Genomic DNA, 19,951 nt, shown 5'->3' with positions numbered 1-19,951 from the left:
GCAAAATACAGTGAAACATGTATATAGAATGCTCAAGTGAGAAAAGAAAAGTGGTCTTTATGGGCACATGATATTTATGTTCGGGTTCCTTTAGTCCATGTTTTAACTGAGTAATGATTTCACGGGATACAAATAAAATGGGTCCTAATAGAGAGGTGGTCTTTCTATGCAGGTGTTCCCTAAAGCAGGTTTGATTGTAATTAAATCAGGGTTATGACAACATAGAATTGAAATTTTATGAATATTTCTTGCAATGAAAATGGCTTTCATTAAAGATTCACTAAATGTTCATAAAGTGAAGGTTTCTGGTTTTACAGTATTGCAATATAATCTGAGCTATTTAGTGTACCACCAAGTAGATATATATCAATCAACATTATTATACACAATAATTTGATATGGTTTAGTCAATTTTATTATGTTTTGCAAAATATAGTCTATCCTTAAAAAGCCATAGATATATTTAATTGCACTTTTACTATGAAAGCACTGCTATGTCAAGATACATACTAAAACTTAAGTGTTCATTTTGGATCCTAAAATGCACATCATTTTCTAAGATGTTGTGCCCTTGTTAGCCATCTTAAATGGGGATTCAACTTTTCATTTTCCCAATTTTAGGGGATAGCATTCTTTGTCTCCCGTAACATTACCAATATATCCATATTTTGTGCTGACAAATTCAATTAGTACTGTAGACACATTATTCGTTATGCCCATGTTGGAGTTGCTGACAAAATTCTCTTAAATCCAACATCAATTGGGCCCCTTCCCCCATCTGCTATGCTTTTGAAGTCTCCTGTCATGTATTATTGCTCTTACATATCCCTTTGATTTTTAAAGTTGATATTTTCTTTTGCATAAAGTTATGCTTTAAAACGTGTAGTATTGATGGAAGTACTTTGTATTTAGTATTTGATCTGATATTAGAGGAACATTGAGTTGTTTAAACTGCAAATGTATTTTGTACATAATGTTTTCTGATGACTTCTTTCTGGATTAGAGATGAAGAAAGAATGGCCACATTTTAATTATTCAATTGTTTTGTTTTCATTTTGTTTATTATTGTGTGGTGATTTTGATCATGCCTGTAAGTCAGGTTTCGTTTTGAAGGTGGTGAGTTTATCAAAGTGTGTACAAGTGGATTGAATGGGTTCTACGGCAATGTGCCTGGTTGAATCAGTAGTTTAGAGAAAGAATAAGGGAAGAGAGAATAGAGAGAGAGGGAGCAAGAGAGTGAGAGGGAGAGAGAGAGAGAGATGGGAGAGAATTAGAGAGAGGGAGAGAGAGAGAGAGGGAGAGAATTAGAGAGAGGGAGAGGGAATAGAGATAAAGATGAGAGAGATGTGGAGGAAGGGAATGATATAATAAGAAATAATTAGTTAAATGTTTTATACCAGCTATTTTTCAATCCGTGCTTAAGAAACAAGACAGAATCGACTGCAACAAGAATTTGTTTTTGAATGTGTTTATTTTATTCAATTTATCAAAGAAATACAAGATCACTCCTAAATCCATCAATCCTCTCTCTCCTTTCCGCCAATGTGTTATTTTGTTCAAATACACTTGATCCGCGCATGCGCGGGTTATCAAATGTTTATCATGAATACACATTAATGAAAAGAGAGAAAGGGGTGGCTTAGATTTGACGAGCGAAATAAACTTTGAGAAACATTTACTTTCCTACAACCGATCCCAAACAACCTTTACAAGCACACAATTTACATAAATGGAAATTCGGGAAAGATCAATATGAAAGAGATGAAATGGAAAGATACTGAAAAGACGATGTGGAACTAATGTCTATGCTACAATTAACTTGTGCTACATCTACGCATATCTATCTAAAATGTATGATCAATAGTGACTATATGGTCGAAGCCACACAAATGTAAGATGAAGATGAAACAAACACAAAGAAGAAAGTTACAGAACGTCGTGGTCTCTTAGTACGGTACGTGACTCGAATGAGTGGATCTAGGGTTCGAGTCTCCCGTCCTCTTTTCAGGAAATTTCGTTTAGTTTTAGCCGTCGGGTTAAGAATTAAGTTTATCTGCATTACCTCTCTCCACCCAGGACATATTCTTTACATCCCATTCAAAAAAAATTCAGCTAGTTTTAAAGAAAAATACACCCTTTTTTCAAAGATGACACTATATGAATAGTGTATTACGACCATGAATATCCACGTTTAGTTTTCGTTTACACAAATTAATAGACCCAAAGCACCCGATGAAACTATCTATTAAAAAAAAGTACTATCAGAAAAAATGAAACACAATGATCCCGAGAAAAAGATAGGACATCACAATATAGGACGAGATGAGTTTATGGTTGAAATGTTCTAATGGAATACAAACATTACATCCGAATACATTACATTATTATATAACCTATTATTATTGCATCTAAGATGGGTTGAAAGCACACGTAAACAGATGTAGGAAAACAAAATTAGCCTAATAGAATGTGTAGATTCAGAAAAGTGTGGAATTAGATACATTGAACATTATTTTTGCTCACTAAACTTAGAATCTAATACTTTTTATCAGGAATATTGTAGCCCTGTTATCGTATGAAGAGAAGGGAACTTCCGACACTCGACGATTTGAAGGTAGAGAAGATAAGTGATACGAGAGGATCTAGAGACAGAGACTGAAATAGAGATATATGGAGATAACGGGAGGGGGAAAGGAAATAGAGAGAAGGGGAGAGAAGGAGATAGAGAGAAAGAGAAGGGGGAGAAAGAGAGGGAGGGGGTGGATATTAACTTGGCAGAATCATATATCTAAATATCAATCACAATCGTAGTTTATATACTGGCATATAATAACACAAATAACGTTAAAATGTTTATTAATCCTTCCCATAAGAAAGGTTTTTTGCGAACAGTGGATTGCATGCCCTTCTAGCACTGCAATGTATTCCGGTAGCAGAGCCTTTCGGTTTGTCTGTTTACCATCATGAATGGCTAGGGATAGGCAATCCATTGTTACGCGACAAAGATGGGTACTGCAATTGAATGGACCACTTTTCAAAGCTATTCCTGTTAATTTGCATATTTCAGTGTTGTTGTTTTTTTTTACTATCATCTGTGTTTAAGTCATATATTTTCAATTTGTTTATATGTAAAATTACATTATGATTTTCCATAACGAAAAAACAATTTTGTCAAACTTTAGAAAGAATACGATTTGGGGTAACTTTTTTAATATGGAAATTCTTTGAATACCCCAAAAATGTTTTATGAAGCTGAAATTACTGTGGTCTTTTTAATCAAACTGTTTATCACTGTCACTGACGACATGATCTTTGACCTTGTCAGAGTTGACCCTGACGTCATGGTGCCGTTGTGGTAGCGGTGGAGTCTCAGAGTTGACCCTGACGTCATGGTGCCGCTGTGGTGGCGGTGGCGTCTCAGAGTTGACCCTGACGTCATGGTGCCGCTGTGGTGGCGGTGGCGTCTCAGAGTTGACCCTGAGGTCATGGTGCCGTTGTGGTGGCGGTGGTGTCTCAGAGTTGACCCTGACGTCATGGTGCCGCTGTGGTGGCGGTGGTGTTTCAGAGTTGACCCTGACGTCATGGTGCCGCTGTGGTGGCGGTGTCTCAAGGTCGTCAGCTGTTTGAGGGCTGTTCCTGTCACAGTTGACCTTGACCCTGACGTCATGGTGACGTTGTTGTTATGGCTGGGTCTCATGGCTGTCATGATTGAGTGGACGTGGAAGGGGTTGATGAATGGGAGTTGGACTGCGAGGGAGCAGTGGCGGTGACCTCGCTCTCCTGGGAAGGTCAGCATCACCTGGATCCACCACGGATCCTGCTCAGCTGGGATGATACCCCAGCGAGTGGACGTCAGGAAGCCAAGCGGACCTCCCCGGATCAGCATCAGCATCAACTCTGTCTATCAGTGCTGACTGCATCTCCCCGCTCTACCTGTAGTAGTTGTTGTTGTTGTTGTCGCTCACGGCATGCCGCAAGCTCCTCTTCCTGTCAGAGGGCGTTTTGTGGGGCTGGGGTAGGTGTGGTAGATGCTATCGTTGTTGCATCCTGAAAACGTATGAGAAGACAAAGACAGAGGAATATAATTATATAAAGATCATATATAGATAGATAGATAAATAGATAGACAGATAGATAGACAAATACATATAAGAGATAGACAGACAGAAAGACAGAAAAAAGATAGAAAAATAGATAGAGAGAGAGATAGATAGACGGACAGATAGATGTAGATACGTACATAGATTGATTCATTATTTTGCCTGATTTTACTGGGAAAGAAAGTCATTTATATCCTTTAACCAGTTTTCCTCGCCCAACATTGACGCTATCATTGAACTAATAATTAATTATTAACTGATCACATGCTATTTCTCTTTTCTAGGGAGGGGGGATATTTTCCTATCATACCTTCTCTGTTGATGGCATCGCTGTGGTGGTTGTCGGCTCATCGGCTGAACAGTTGCAGGGATGCCTTCCAGTGTAGGTGGACTCGATGGCGATCTGAATGAAAGGATACCTCAGAGCAGAGTATGGCATAGGGATGTGATATGTCAACTGACCACACCTGCAAGTACAAGTATCTTTCATGATTAATAGAATTCTGACGAACAGCTTTTGAATTGTATTGTCTGAAATAGAATATACCTACGCAGAAAATGTACGATTCAAGCAGAATTAGCCGGAATCAAATAAGGCAAATGACAAACTATCTATGCAAAAACTTAATAAGCTAGATGGTTCGTTCTTTGTTATGCTTCACCTTTATAAATCGCTAGACTCTTTTTACGTGCAGGACAGAAGACCTGACAGTTGTATTAAAAGAGAAGAGTTCTTTTTAGTGCCTGGATCTGAAACCCCGGTATTGCGGTTTTATTGTGGATATTAAAGGTATGTCTTTGATTTCATTTTTCTTTTCTTTTCAATTATTTTCATTTCAAACATAAAATAAAACAATATAACATGATGAAATGTGCAGCGCATGGTTAATAATCATACACACATTAAACACACTTTCAATAAATAAATGTACAACATGACTTGGATCATAAAGAACTAACAATAACGTAATTATTTCCATAGTGTATACAGTAGGGAAAAGGGTATTTTAAGAAGTAGAAAAAGGAGGAAAGAGGACAGAAGAAGAAAAGTTATAAAAAGATGAGGAATGATGATGTAAGTCCGAAGTGACAAGAAGGATAGCCGAGGCACTTTAGACCAACTAATAATTAAGAGGGATGGACATTCTAAAACCCTAGGTAAAGGTGTCATGGTCTAGTGGTCACTTTTGTTTGTGGTTCGAGGGTCCAAGCCCCAGCACTAACGTCCTAATACAGGATTTTAATCTACATTGCCATTGTCCAAACAGGAGATAAAGGATACCTGTCAGGATTGTCGAAAGGCAGTGTTAATGTCATATACGCATTTGTGTGAAGCTTACGAAAGGGTAGGAATACTTCCTGATGAAGAGTGGAGATGGTGCACATTTGAATTCCACATTGTAAACCGCATTGGTGTATTTACGTTACGCGCTAGTGTAAACGTAATACTAGTATATCATTATCATTATTACTGTATATAGCAGGAGATTATTGCAAATATAAGTATAATATAATCTTGCCTGTCATATATCAAGAAATCGTCCTTGGCTCCGTCAAGGAGGCTCCAGACGTTCTCCTCGGGAGCTGTCTCTGATGAATAATCCTGATAGAGATCAAAGTAACCCAAGCGATAGAGCCTGTAATAGTTGAGACGAGATCGTAGGTCGCCTGCATTGATCACGATGAAGTTGATGTCGGTAATGTTGTGTTGGGAGATGTACTGCCTGCGCATGACCTCCAAGCTGTAAAGGGGAAAAAACATTGATTACATTTTATGAAATATGAACATAAAACATACAAGAAGAGGCAATATGTTGATTCTATTTGTTTTACATCTTCATTAAGCAATGACTAAATCAATTGACCTACTAACAAATTAATAGCAAGTTGATTGGATGTCTGTAAGCATCCTAGTTTGGTAAATCTCCTTAGCTTTAAAATTATGATTAATAATGTGAGGGGTGTTTATTTTAGTGATGTTTATATTAGACTTCTTCCATTACGTCATTCACCTTACACTAAATGGAGGAAAACGGGATGGATGCAGGTATTCTTTCTGATTAAAACATAATTTACATTTTTCATGAGGGCACCAGAAACTTGCGGAGCATGTGCCCTTTCCCCTTTGGCTACGTCTGTGATCTAACTTACTAATGGGCCTGCGTCAGGCAGAAACCTCAGCTGGCTTGCAACAGCGCCACCACCGTCACTTGACCTCGGCTCTCCAGCATGGGATGTCTTCCACGGAGAGACCAGCTCGGTGGCTCCATGCACCGTGCAGGTGAACCGAATGGAGGGTCGCTAGCCGACCCCACCCCTAGGTACAGGAGGCAGAGGAAAGCGGCCAGGAGGCCTGGGATGCCTCGGTTCCCCATAGCTGGTGTATAGGGTCTGCAGAAGGGAGAGAGGAGTGGACAATGGCAACAACATTAAATTGTTAATTAATAGTTGACATCTCCAACTGGTAACCATTATTTTTTTTTTTAATCTCTGCTGATTACTATTAGAATAATGACAACACCGTAGATAATTATAAAAGTGCTTTATCCGGTATAGGGTACAAGGGTATAATTAAGCTGGTGTACCCCCCCCCCCCCGTTTGAAAGCTGGGAATGGGGTGGGTGGGTGGGTGGGGGGGGGGGTCGATCAAACTTGCAATAAATATTCAACAAAATGTTATCAGGAAAGGACACTCCTTCCTAGTCTGAGGGGGAGGGGAAGGGGCGGCACCAACAATTATCAACGTCTGGATACTCTGCTGAATCCTATAGTGTAACAGTTGGTGCAATGGTACATGACTTATTCTTACATATTGGCCTAGCTTGTCCAAGATTACGATTCGAGTTCACTTGTTTGGCGTGGTAATCATTCTAAAAGACCACGGTTCCCAATGTTATATAAGAGTATGTGCATTTTGCATAATGCGCCGAAACGCCACTATGAAAATTAAAAGCAATACCAAGTAAGTGCACGGTCCTGATTGGTTGAAAGTCAGAATTCTTCTGACTGTAAGATTTGACCTACAATACTGATTGAGTAGATAATATATCATAAATCAATGCTAAAAATGGCACCTGACTGTTTGAACGTTTTAATGTGTTTCATAACATTCATATAACCTCCATGGAGTGAGACTATAGATTGCGAAATCTTGAACCATGCATATTTAATGATTTCACACTCAAACAGCATGTGACAACCGAATAAGTTCATCGTCTCGTAAATCCTTTATTCTCTTCCGCCTCAGCCTCAGGAATCAAAGGTCGCCTATTGTCACGATTGGTTCTGTTAGTTCTGTTTTGATTAGCATGACTTTTAAACGGCAGTAAACTATAAAGATATTAAAGCTTAGCAAATTTTCCTGTTGTCATCGGTTTTAAAGCAAACATCATGGACTATGACTGACCTCGATATCTAAAATGGTATACCCTGAAAGGCTGAAAATACCAGTTTCATAATGTTTTTAACAATCAAAGTACGTATATGTAATAATGGGGCATTGATTATCAAGACATGTCATCATTTCTTTAATACTTAACTTTGATAAGTGCAATTAACTGAAACATTAAAAAGGTATATAAGAGAAAATAGACTGATGAAATACGTGTAGGTTACAAAGAAAGAAACCCATCGAGTGACACAAGAACAGTCGGGTAATGTAAATGTTTTGTTCTAGATAGTTATTAGAAGAGCACACCGAACTTGAACTAGTAACCTCTCGATCTTAATCTGATTGCAATCTGAATCACGTGATATTGTCATCTTGACCTTCAGTGACCTGATTGTGTTGTATGAGGGCAATTCCAAGGTATCTTGTTCCATAATATTACAGACAAAAGCAAAGATTTAAGTATTTCTATTGACGGTATTAACTTGACAGTCCGAATACTTATAACTTGGATCAGTAGAAATAATCAGAAACAGAGGTAATTTCAATATTCAATATGTTCATGACTTGAGAACGCACTTGGTCTTGGGACATACTTATTTTCTTTAAAACCGCATTGCATCATTTGTATTTAAGACAATATTGCAGCCCATTTAAATACGTGCTTTGAACTGGAGAGATGAGAATGGGTTATTTTGTGACAAACTTGAGGATTTGTTCGTCTCCAGCAGTGCAAAATTGAAAAAAATACTGTGTCCACCCACTACAACATGATACAATGCCTATGTTTCACTACATTTTTCTTTCAATTTACTCCGGTACACTCTTTTCAATAATAATACCAATATTATGAACATGTTTTCGGGTAGAAATATAACATATAACAAAAATGTAATACATGTAATACACTGTCCATAAAACTTGAAAATATTCACCTTGGACGTAATAAAACGAACAATAAGACAAACTTTGCAAAACGAAATGTGGGGGAGTACTTTATAGGCAAGGTAACTAAACAGTGGTGCAACAATTGACAGTTAACAGTTGCCAAATATGTGACGTTGGTATCATTAAAAAGCCTGTTTACTCCCCTTTAGAGCGATGCACCATATGTAATGATTATGTAAATGTGATGTGCACCTAAATATGGGGCCAAGTCAAAAGTGAAATGTATTTTGTTATTGTCAATAGTGAATTCTGTATTTGTTTGGAGGTGAGATTGTGTTTTGAAGAAATAACAGTGCATTTTACAATATTTCTCTTTTGACTTGGTCCTATATTCAGGTGTACTGCATAGTCCATGATTATATTATCATTACAAATGGGGCATTATTGTAAAGGTGAATAAACAGGCTTTCCAATGATACCAAAGTAAAGTATTATATTAAAGACACAAAAGAGATATCAGCGCTCAAACTTGAATTACACAACTTGTTTTGAGGATTATATATATATTCTGCCTCTTGTGACGCAGTCATGAACTTTTCTTTGAGGATGACTAAATGAAGTTTGGCAACTACTACTAATTTTGCCATTCTCATTTACTTTTCAATCGGAATAAAACGATATCAAACCAGGAAACAAATAATGATTTAATTTTGAACTTACCACCGGGGTGATGTAGAATTTATTTGTTTGTCGCAGGTAGAATCCGAGATTGTTTACCCTCCGTCCACCGCGTACAACGCGGGATTCTGTTGTGAAGAAACTTTGCTTGGTGGTGTGTACAATGTACCTTCGAGTCAGGTATATCTATATCGGGTTATCGCATTACAAGATTAAAGGTCGGGGATCAGGTACTCAGCTGATAACATGTCTAGGTTGAGTTGGTTATGCATCAATTTCTTAAATCTTAACTACTAGTACTTGAACGCACGTTGAACCGGGGGTTAAGTACCTAAGGTCTATGGAACGATTGAAACCCCCATTTTTGCGTAGGGGCGTATCCAACATTGGGCGAAGCCAGCATACACCCCCGCCCTTGAAGTCCCAGAAACACAATCAGTGAACTTTCAGTGGGTCTACGGTAAAAAGGGGTGCCATATATATATATATATATACCTCTACTTTCCGACTGTCCGGGTGTTTCGCCCCTCCAAATATTGATTCTGGATATGCCACAGATTTCGTTTCTTAGTGATTTGAATCTGAAGTGTGCTAGCCCCTCGATACAATGATAGAAAACAATGAATACCGGGAAAACTATTATAGTTCTATAACTTTATATCCCTCTCTGATTATTCATTCTCTACCACCTCTAAGTACATGGGAGTGTTTCACTAAGACTGAGATCGACTTCAAGTTTAACTTAACTTTGGCAGGCCGTTCATGCCACTGATTGCCCTCGCCATTATGATCTTTAGATATTTTTTAATTCTATAATGAATTATCAACAAATGTAAACATTCTAAATGTCCCTTGACAGACAAAAGAATGCCAGTAAATGGTGAGAGCAAACGGTGGCATGAACGGCCTGCCACAGTTAAGTCCAACTTAATGTAAAGTCGATCTTAGTCTTTGTGAAACACTCCCCAGGTCTCCCCCCCCCCCTCTCTCTCTCTCTTAAGAAGGCTACATTAGTCGTGTTAAACACAGTTCGCAAATATAATTTAAAGTAAATAAAACTTCTTTTTTTTAATTCCTTTTTTTTTTACCTTTCTCTCTCGCTTCTCTGTCTCCCTCTGTCACTTTCTCTGTATCAATTTACTCAATGTGCTCTTGTCATCTTCTCTTTGTCAAGACAAATGTATACGTTCCAAATTCCTACCATTTTAGTACCAAAGATCATCATTCCTTTAAAGCACGGGGTTCCCCGATATGCCCGTTTGACCCACTTCCTTTGTATGTAAAGCCAAACAGACCCTGGGAACTCAATTTACATACAATGCCATGTTGGCAAGAAAATAACTTTATCAAGGCCACAATCCCAACCAGAAAATGGAAATAACATGTGATAAAGTTTAGGGTTCTATATGAAATATGACAATAAACAAATAAAACGCAACAAAACTATTTGTTAAATCAGACTTAGAGTTTACTTTTGTTTACCCAATACCGTCTACAAATAATGAAACGGGTGGTGCGTGCACTTTAATATTCGAGTCCAGAAAATGCAACATAAAACTATAGTCAAGTACATACAAGTAGTTTGCTATCTAAACTTTTTACAATTCAATTGTATGTTATTAATATAAACATGAAAGGTAAACTAAAAATGGGACTATCACAAAGTATACTTCTGGCTACAATTTAGAATGACATATTATGTAGAGGGCGAATATATTCCAGTTATATCTACCCTTTAAGTAATTAATGAACAGCATAACAAATTACGACATCGCTTCAAAAGATCTCACACAGTTTGGATATTCACTCACTTCTTGAATTTTTCTATTTCTATAGCGCGTAGAGACTTAATAGTAATTTGCGCTATATAAAAACTTAGTATTATTGTTATTATTGAAAATTCTATAACAATGTGCATTTATTTCAAAAAAATAGAAAGACGAATGACACAAACTAATGAATGTGGTCCATTTTGCCTACAAAACTACATCTGGGGTATCTTAGACGTTATATTGGCTACTCCATTGTTTATTAATTTACCACTTAGAATACAGTTGGGATAATTTTGCCACATTTACAAACTAACATCGCGTTGTTTATAAAGGGGTATCTCACTGAAGGGCGAATGCTTTCGAATGTAGCGAATCTCTTGGGGTTTTGCCAGGGTTCGAAAAAGGTTGCAAAAGGTTTGTAAAAGGTTGCCAGAAAGTTCGCAAACAGTTTTCGTTGTCGCAAACAGTTTATCATTGGGGATTTATTTTTTCCGCAAACATTTGCAAGCGTTTGCAAAACAGTCGTAAGCCTCTGCAAACAGTTGGTAGACGGTGTCGCTGAGGTTCTTTTTGAGTCGCCCCGGAGTCGCCAATGCTAGCGACCACGTTACCATATGGTTCCTATATAAAATCGACCCATTGAGTACCAGGAGTTAGCAAAAGGTCCCAAACACTCACAAATTGTGGCAAACGATTGGCAAATAGTTGCTAATCTTCGCGAAAACTGTCGCTAACATTTGCCTATATAGAGTCGCTAATATTCGCCAACTACCTTTCGCAAACATTCGCTCAAATGTCGCTAATTATCGCTAAACATCGCTGAAAGTCGCGAAATGTCGTAGAGGCGAATCCTGATTTTCGCCAACATTCGTCAGAAAAGTAGCATTCGCCGCTCAGTGAGATACCACCTTTACACGAACAGCTATTTAAATTTCAGCCATTTTCTTCATAAAAATATTCATGAATTTATTTCAATTTCAATTTTACAAGAAAATAGAAATGTTTAACTTAGATATGGCAAGTGAGAAAAGAGGCCAGTACACCAAAACGCACATACTTGTTCTGGGCACCCCTAATATACAATACAACTTAATAAAATAACAAATGAAATTAGATGGCAAGAAGAGGATAAAGGAAAAGAAGGGATAGAACCTGCCGATGAGTACATAAAACATTGTATGTTAATACATGTATACTGTAAATCAAGTACGTAAATCATGGAAACCTATAGGGAACAAAGTAAATCATCGCTTCACAAAATCCATTCGGATATAAATATGACATCACCTTGAACCCCGGAACAAAAACATCAAGTTGACAGAAACAAAATAAGACATCCTGACTATCTGAGGTTATTTTGTAAATGTGCATACGCAGTGTTTTCAGATTTCTTTTGCTTTTACTTCATTGTGTCCGTGCATGGCTCTGCTCCACAGTACAATATTATTTTGATAAATCATTACAATCCCGTCTAGATCTTAATGCTCTATCAACTCCGGATTTCTTGTTCTTCCTTCAAGACTTCATACTAGTATGGAAAAGAACATTGGCTCACACAGCGCCTCGTTGTGGAATAATATTCTAAAGCATGCACAAAACAAGAAGCCCGCACCCTCCCCAAACTTCATTTGTGTTCATGGTTCATTAAGCGTATTGCAAAGACAGAAATGATTGTGCATTTTTCTTTGCGCTATAAATAACAGACAAATAACATGACACCCCGAACAATTGGTGGCGAGACTATAGGGCCCTCTTTTATAAATAGTTTATATTATCAATCGCAACTTATTTGCGATTGATATCAATACGATAGGAGACTGCAAACTTGCGATTCATCGGAGGACTTAATTTGGATCAATAGCAACTCTACAGACAGGGCCTAGAGTAAATAGCGAGCGACCTTTCAAGTACAACCATTTTTCTACTCTGCATGTAGATGGAATGCAAATTAAGTCCATCAATTAGGAGGTGTGTGTGTGTGTGTGGGGGGGGGGGTATCATGTTAACAGCTTTCCTTCTCCCACTCCCTATTCCACTTTCTTATCCCTCTTGGATTTTTTTCCCTTCTAATCTGTTACCCTTTATTTGCGTCGACCTTTTTCGACGTCATTCGGCATTTTTTTTTACATAATGCAATCAGCTGTTAGTTCAATGTGTATAACATTCGTTTTGTTAATAGTAGTCTGTAATCCAAAGCCTTTTATTTGGTTATGAAGGTATGAAACGAGCAAATCAACGTTCTGTAATATTTCCCAGTTGAAAAAAAAGCCAGCCCTTTATCAAATAAAGTTGCTCGTATAAAATAGCGCCATCTGGCATGCAAAATTGATTCGAAACTTTCCGCGCTGTAAACCCTGGGAAGAATTAAACCGGGAATAAAACCCTCTCTTAAAAATATCTAATAACTTCGTCACACCGTCAAACCGACTCCACACTGACTACAAACCAACCGATGCCTTTTTTCGTTCGGTCTGTTGTCGGTATTCGGTTGATCTCATCATTGTGACTGGATATTGTTGTCTACGTTATAGACTTTGCATCGCAACTTTCGACTAAGAATGTTAATTAACTCCACATACATTGCCATTTTACCATAAATATAATATTCATAGATTATACGTCTGAGATCTATATGCATTCTGCTTGGACGAGTCAATGTGTTAGTCCGTATTTGACTAGAATTTAAATCCGATACTGGGTTTAATCCTTGTTTTCCCCTTTAAAATCGGGTTCAAAAAAGGAATTTAGTCAGAGGTCTAAGTTCGCCTTTTGATAAATTTGATTTTTCGACCCAGGGTCGCGGATTTAGTTAAATTCGTAGAATACAGGTTCGAACACAGAGCACGGGTCCAGCTCTCTAACCTCCATTAGTGGTATGTTTCATATCAAGTCTCTCCCTATTAATGTTTTTATTTCATTTACTGACTTTTCGGTATGAAGTATGATAGTCAAACTGCAACGTAAAGAGATATACTAGAAATAAATGTTTTTTTAAAGAAAGAAGGGGGGAGAAGAGGAAGAGGGACAGCGAGAAAGAGAGAGAGAGAGGGGGTAGGGTAAATGAGAGAGAAAGAGAGAGATAGAGAGAGGGGGAGAGAGAAAAAGAGAGAGACAGAGAGAGATAGAGAGAGAGAGAGAGAGAGACAGACAGAGAGAGACAGAGAGAGAGACAGAGACAGAGACAGAGACAGAGATAGAGACAGAGAGAGAGAGACAGAGACAGAGAGAGACAGAGACAGAGAGAGGGGGTTGAGAGGAAAATTTAATTCGGGATGTTGCCACTGAAACAAAATTCGCGTTCTTAAATTTCACTGCTATTCATTTGTCAAAGAAAAGTGGAAGACCATGTGGAAGAAATACGTATACAATTCACATAATCTTTCAATCTTCATTTGATTTTTTTCAGAATATCAAACATGCCATTTCCGGAAATCAAGAAAGCCGATAACCCACCACCAATTTTCTGAAGATTTAGAACACGAACATGCTGCATGGCGCACAGTGATCATGTACATTGACGTCATAAACTGGAATGTAGTTAGACGCGAATGTTCCGGCGAAAAGTGTAATGGGCTTCTTCGAATTTCGAATTGTTTTTAAATTTTCTATGATATAGACAAATCGATTTCTTTTTAATAGTTTGGAGGCAGTTGTAAGCATTTTTTTTGTTCCGTCACTTTCCTCCCCGATTTTCCTCTTTCTGTCTGTTTCGATCTCATAGTATGTCTACCGCCTCTCTCTCTCTCTCTCTCTCTCTCTCTCTCTCTCTCTCTCTCTCACTTTCTCCCTCCTTCTTATACTTTGAACGTTGTCGCGTACTTCTATTTGCCTATTTTTGAAAAAAAAGCTATCCCTACTTTGTATCTTTTGCATTCTAGAAGGAAAACCTTGGTCTGTGTAGGGGAAGGCAATAGCAGGAACATTCAAAATAATATGAAATTGAACTTGGCTTATGTCTCACCTATCTATTTCAAAAGGTCTACCCAGTAGGCTACTAATGTTAATAATAAACAAAACAATATTTTAAACATATTCATACAAATCTGGGTTAAACCTTCTACATCAAAGCAACTCGCGCACACGCGCACGTACATTCCCACACTCACACACGATTCCACACAACACCCGCCTATCCTATAACGCCAACCGTTAGTATATTACATCTGCTGGTATCCCCAATATCCAAATGTCATCTCTCTCTCTCTCTCTCTCTTTCTCTCTCTCTCTCTCTCTCTCTCTCTCTCCAATCCATATATGCAGCCACATTTCAATTTTTTTTCTTCATTTCTATCATTTTGTTCTTTCTTCATCATATAATTTGTACTTTGCCGCTGTTCCAGTCACTTGTACGTGTTTCTGTGAATGTCGCCTCTTTTGGCCACCATCTTTTTCCCCCCTTTTTTTTAATTTAAGTTTTGTAAAGTATTATTATCTGCTTTCAGTGGACCCCTCCATTGACACAGAATATAAATCAAATTTCATTTGCAATCATTCATTTTGTATTTTCAAAGGTATGGGGATTTTGTAATGGATTTTTTTTTTCTATTTCAAATGCAATCATGTTATGTATAAATTCTGCATAATATTTATCGTTATAAAATTTTAATTTTGTTGAATATGAAAAATAAATGCATACAATTTGAATGTGTGTGGTGACATGTTTCACTATCCCATTCTCGGTTTCCATGCGTTTCTTATGATTACTTTACATGATTACCATTATTAATGCTTTCTGAAATTATCTTTCTGGAATGATTCAGTTATACACGCCCAATAGGCCCCTTTGTTCTGCAAATCAAACTATTTTGACCGTTAAAAAATCAAAAACAAAATACTTGATGATAGGTCCTTTCCATGCTCTGCTCCACGTTTTGATATAAATCTTTTATGAAAAGTGCTATGTAAGTAAGTAGTTATTATTATAATTATTAATGCTCTATATAAAAAAAACAGGAAGCTGTTGATCTAACGTTCCTTCAAACATTATAATCAACATTTCTATGTTTAGAATATTAGGAAGTGTCGTGGTCATCGAAACAGAAATCAGCTGGACAAGTTGAAATCTCTGGCCTATCACTTAAATCTTTTGGTGCGATATTTTCAGGACATCATTGATTTTTTATAAACATTATCGGTCTAGTAATTGGAATGATATGGTCAATACACTATATATAGCAAGTTGTTAAAAATGCATTGGTATCAAGATTTCACTTACCACTCCGCTAATTTAGATTTTCAATTAACTATAAATCTAAGCATATATCAGGAGCTCTTAGAGCGCAGTAGAATATATACTTAATGCTGTTTCTGCGCTCTATAAATGTATCATTATTATTATTATTATTATTAGCCAGGAGAATGTTATTATATGATTATGTATGTTCTTTCGCGACGACGAGCTATGACATAAATGTGTGGTCAACGAACCTTATAAATACTTTTGCATTGAAATAACAAATGGCACAGTATTAAATATTTCCTCATTGTTCAATGAAAGCTGACATGTGTTATTCAAACACATCGTTTTACGGCGTACACTGAGGAAGGGGATAGGAGGCTGAAACACCACCCCACTCCAACCCACCCAACCCCACCCGTTTCCTATTCTAGTATCGTTCCCAAGTGCTTGATATTGCCCTTTTTGTTCATCCGTCATGAAGTCATGATTCTGATAAAGAATTAAAAATATAAGATAGTTTTTAAAACAAAACAAAAACGAAGATATTGCAATGAAGATGAGAATAAAGTGACCAGCTGTTCTCTTCTATTAAAGTATATATTAATCAATTTCGACATATCTTGTCTTTCATTTACTGATTTGATTGAACTGGAATAATTTTGATACTGATATTAATATCAACTACCCATCGCTCTTGTTTATGAGTCCTGATATTCTCTGATGCAAAGTATTATCTTTCTCCCCGACGACCGACTGTTTCTATATAAGCACCGGTACCCCAGTCCTACCGACAAACCGATTCCACGGAATTTTGGCCTATATGTTATCTTTTTTTTTCTTCATAGGTTTTTATTCATTTCTCTCATAAAGAAAATTGTACCTAATGTATAACATTGTATACAAAATAACAAAATAATCTTCACATAGGTCTAAATAAATTTACAAGTGAACTTTTACCTTTCCATATACAAGGTTACAAACGAAGTTACACATTTACAGATGAAAAATATTCACATAAACTAAATTATATTTTCACATTTCAAACAAATCGCAAATAAAGTTTGTACTATTTCATCGACCAGTTTGCGTATAAATTTCAAATTATTTCTTTTCTTTTCCACAAAATGTCTGTTCTATCGGTGAAACTGAGGTAATACATGAAACCATTTTAGGGGTAGATATACGAGGCACGCAACAGATGCGTGCTGGAATATTTATGTTATTGTCTCTGCTTACCTTGAACCGTTCCACGTACTCGGTTTTTCTTAGAAGAGGGCACTCTCCGAGGCACAAAGAGTATTCAATCAGGACCAGATATGATGGGCGTATAAAGTCTCTCTCCGATGCTGTTCAGACCGGCAGAATGATTCGATTTTGGTATCAGATTTTCAGTGTGTCTGAAAAGTAGTTATTGCACAAATCAACTTGTGCACTTATAAAGGTATCATCTAACATCTTGGGCCTGGGGCTGGGACGACACAATTCAAACGATAACCATTCAAGCAAACAAAAAATGAAAGGAAATATTTTACCTTGGGAATATGTAGCTTTTCGTATATCACGCACTTTTCGACAGATCCGGAATTCAGTTTGCCTAAGATTCGATGTAATGATATTTCAATCATTCTGAGATTTGAGCCAAATTTCATTTAAACCCAACTTTACTACTTTATTTTTATCCCCCCAAAATGATACAATTTGTTATATCTTAAAACATAAATTATCAATGAGGTCGAATACTTCATTTTAAATGAAGGCATCTTGCTTTCGCATACATGGGCGGATTAAACGCAACTCCTCTTTCAATTTCATGAAACAGCTTCTAATTCCATTATTCGTTAGACGTCATCTAAAAGTATAGCTTTTTTTCATGTCCCGAACAATTGAAAATTGACTCTAGAATAAACTGTTTATTGGTTTCCACAATATCTCATTTTACAAAAAGTTATATTGAAAAATGATTATAATATACATGTATATACAATACCGGTACACACTATTCAGTTGAACTTGTCAGACATATAGTGGCGGAGCCTATGGAAAAGACAAATACACGCTAAAACAGGGAAAGGGTGATGACAGGGATACATGAACCGATACTCACAATTAACTACACAAGACAAGGGAAAGGGAAGGTAATATATCAACAGCTTATTGAAACATGAGTACATTATGTTCTCAATAGAATATGTACATAGTTGGCATGGCCATACCGCTTTAATTTACTCATTGTAATAAAAAAAAGTATACAGCTTGGAGACAAAATAGTCAGGAATCAGGAATGACAGTATGTATTCAAATAATGACATTTCAATTTTCTTCTGAATACATGAACACTTACAGACCTCCTGGAAGTCTTTTGTGGAAACTTTCATTTTTTACTGTGACAAAACTCACACAGGTTCGGCTGAAAACACAACAACAATATATTCCTTCTGAAACACACTAAAGGTTGCTTCAAATATGCGTCATTTGAGAGGAGGTTTCCTTTTTAAGTTCAAATTTCTTGAAAGCTTCGTTCGAATTCGCTATTTGTCTTTAAAGGGATAGACCAGTTCTCGTCATGCAATTGCATTGTGAAAGAAACGTTGTGGAATCGATCAGAAAAGGTTGATCATCTAGCATATAAGTATTGGTGTGTACTGCAAGGTTCTGGAATCATCAAAATGATAAGAAATATGGCCCAGTCTTGGTAAAGTTACAAGCACTGTACACGGAAAGATGTTTATGTGATATCTATCCAGGCCGGGTCGATATGATTATTTGCCAAATATATTTAATAATTTAGTAGACGGTTTCCCGGCAAATTTGTATCATCATGTATTAGCCAAAACATATTCTTTCACATGATTGCTAATAAGATCTTCCATTTCTTTTTTTGAGGGGGGGGGGGGCGTTTCCAAAACTGGTTTACTACATTTAATAATCACAGGTTAAACCCGCGATACGGCCCATGAGACCGGCAGCATACGGAATCAACAGCCCAATTAACTTCCAACGTCGGTTTCACAGGCCTTCACACCACTTGTTTGTGGTCCACGAGAACAACATCCCACAAGTTAGACATAAGAGGCTTCCTATCTTCCCTTATGTATTTATTTATTTTGTCGATCTCGCATTTATGAAAAAGGAAAGTAGCTCTAAAATAAAAAGAATAAGGGATAGTATCAGAAGGAAAAAAGGCACTTATTAGACAGACAAGGGGGCACGTGTCAAAAAAAGAAAAAGAGGGCCCTTATAAGACGTGAGAAGGGGCACTTATCAGAAAAAAACAGGAAACTTGTTAAAGTAACAAAACCATGTCTAATTTTTTTTTTTAATTTTTTTTTTTTTTTTTTTTTTTTTTTTTGGGGGGGGGGGGGCAACTACCCTCTCCACCATCAGTAAGCCAGAGGAGACAAAAGAAATCAAATGAATGCCCCAGAAAGCACGACCTAGGAAGTTTTAAAGAATAAAGGCACATGACAATGGCCTCCCTTGTGAACAAACAGCTCTTCAATACCGAGATAAAGGACGTACATAATACAATCTGCCCATAGACATGTCAGGTAATAGATCATGAAGAAAAATGAATAATGAATATTTTCGTAGCCTAAACAACTTGTCAAAATAATTTGTTCGCTTCATCTCAACTTGAAAATTTCGAAAAAACAAAGGATGGCATTTTAAACAAACTAATCACTCATCGTCATTGGTCATCAGATGTAGACATTCCAACGTTATGGGAAACAAATATCTTAAGTTGTATTCACAGTTTCAATTGTATCACTATATGATTTAAAATAAAATATTATCTCTAAATATAACTGTACACTAATCTACCTCCATCGCATGTCAACCAGGTTATCGATAAATCGGGGGTGTAATTAAATGGTAAACCCATCTCTCGGGTAAAATAAATCATCTCGATCTATTGAGTTCACGACTTCAAGAGCGGACTATGAAT

The 19,951-nt window shown here is 37.0% G+C and overlaps 2 protein-coding genes across 3 annotated transcripts; both read right to left on the bottom strand.

The window, feature by feature from the left end:
- Positions 1-1,452: 1,452 nt before the first annotated feature.
- LOC105444966 lies at positions 1,453-3,909 on the bottom strand. Of its 2 annotated transcripts, none has more exons than XM_011679913.2 (2): positions 3,573-3,909; positions 1,453-3,524 (listed from the first exon to the last, which is right to left on the bottom strand). In XM_011679913.2, the coding sequence occupies exons 1-2, from the start codon at positions 3,890-3,892 to the stop codon at positions 3,245-3,247; spliced, it is 600 nt and encodes a 199-aa protein (XP_011678215.1). In that variant the 5' UTR covers positions 3,893-3,909; the 3' UTR covers positions 1,453-3,244. The 2 variants fall into 2 exon arrangements, with proteins under 2 accessions (XP_011678215.1, XP_030852527.1); XM_030996667.1 differs by having other exon boundaries at positions 1,453-3,540; positions 3,673-3,909.
- On the bottom strand, positions 1,467-9,253 carry LOC763395 (selenoprotein P). Its single transcript, XM_001199348.4, has 5 exons — positions 9,097-9,253; positions 6,252-6,491; positions 5,621-5,842; positions 4,411-4,567; positions 1,467-4,047 (listed from the first exon to the last, which is right to left on the bottom strand). Exons 2-5 carry the CDS (start codon positions 6,473-6,475, stop codon positions 3,991-3,993), a joined length of 660 nt encoding a protein of 219 aa, XP_001199348.4. The 5' UTR covers positions 6,476-6,491; positions 9,097-9,253; the 3' UTR covers positions 1,467-3,990.
- Between the last annotated feature and the right edge of the window lie 10,698 nt (positions 9,254-19,951).

Source organism: Strongylocentrotus purpuratus, unplaced genomic scaffold (genome assembly GCF_000002235.5).
Source record: "Strongylocentrotus purpuratus isolate Spur 01 unplaced genomic scaffold, Spur_5.0 spur5_scaffold_3, whole genome shotgun sequence".
In the NCBI taxonomy this organism is placed as follows: domain Eukaryota; kingdom Metazoa; phylum Echinodermata; class Echinoidea; order Camarodonta; family Strongylocentrotidae; genus Strongylocentrotus; species Strongylocentrotus purpuratus.
This window is presented reverse-complemented; position numbering and strand designations above follow the sequence as displayed.

Coding starts and splice junctions, on each gene's coding strand:
- LOC105444966 (XM_011679913.2), bottom strand. CDS start 3,892: ATGCTGATGCTGATCCGGGGAGGTCCGCTTGGCTTCCTGACGTCCACT. Junction 3,525..3,572: donor AGCGGCACCATGACGTCAGG/GTCAACTCTGAA, acceptor CATGACGTCAGG/GTCAACTCTGAGACACCACC.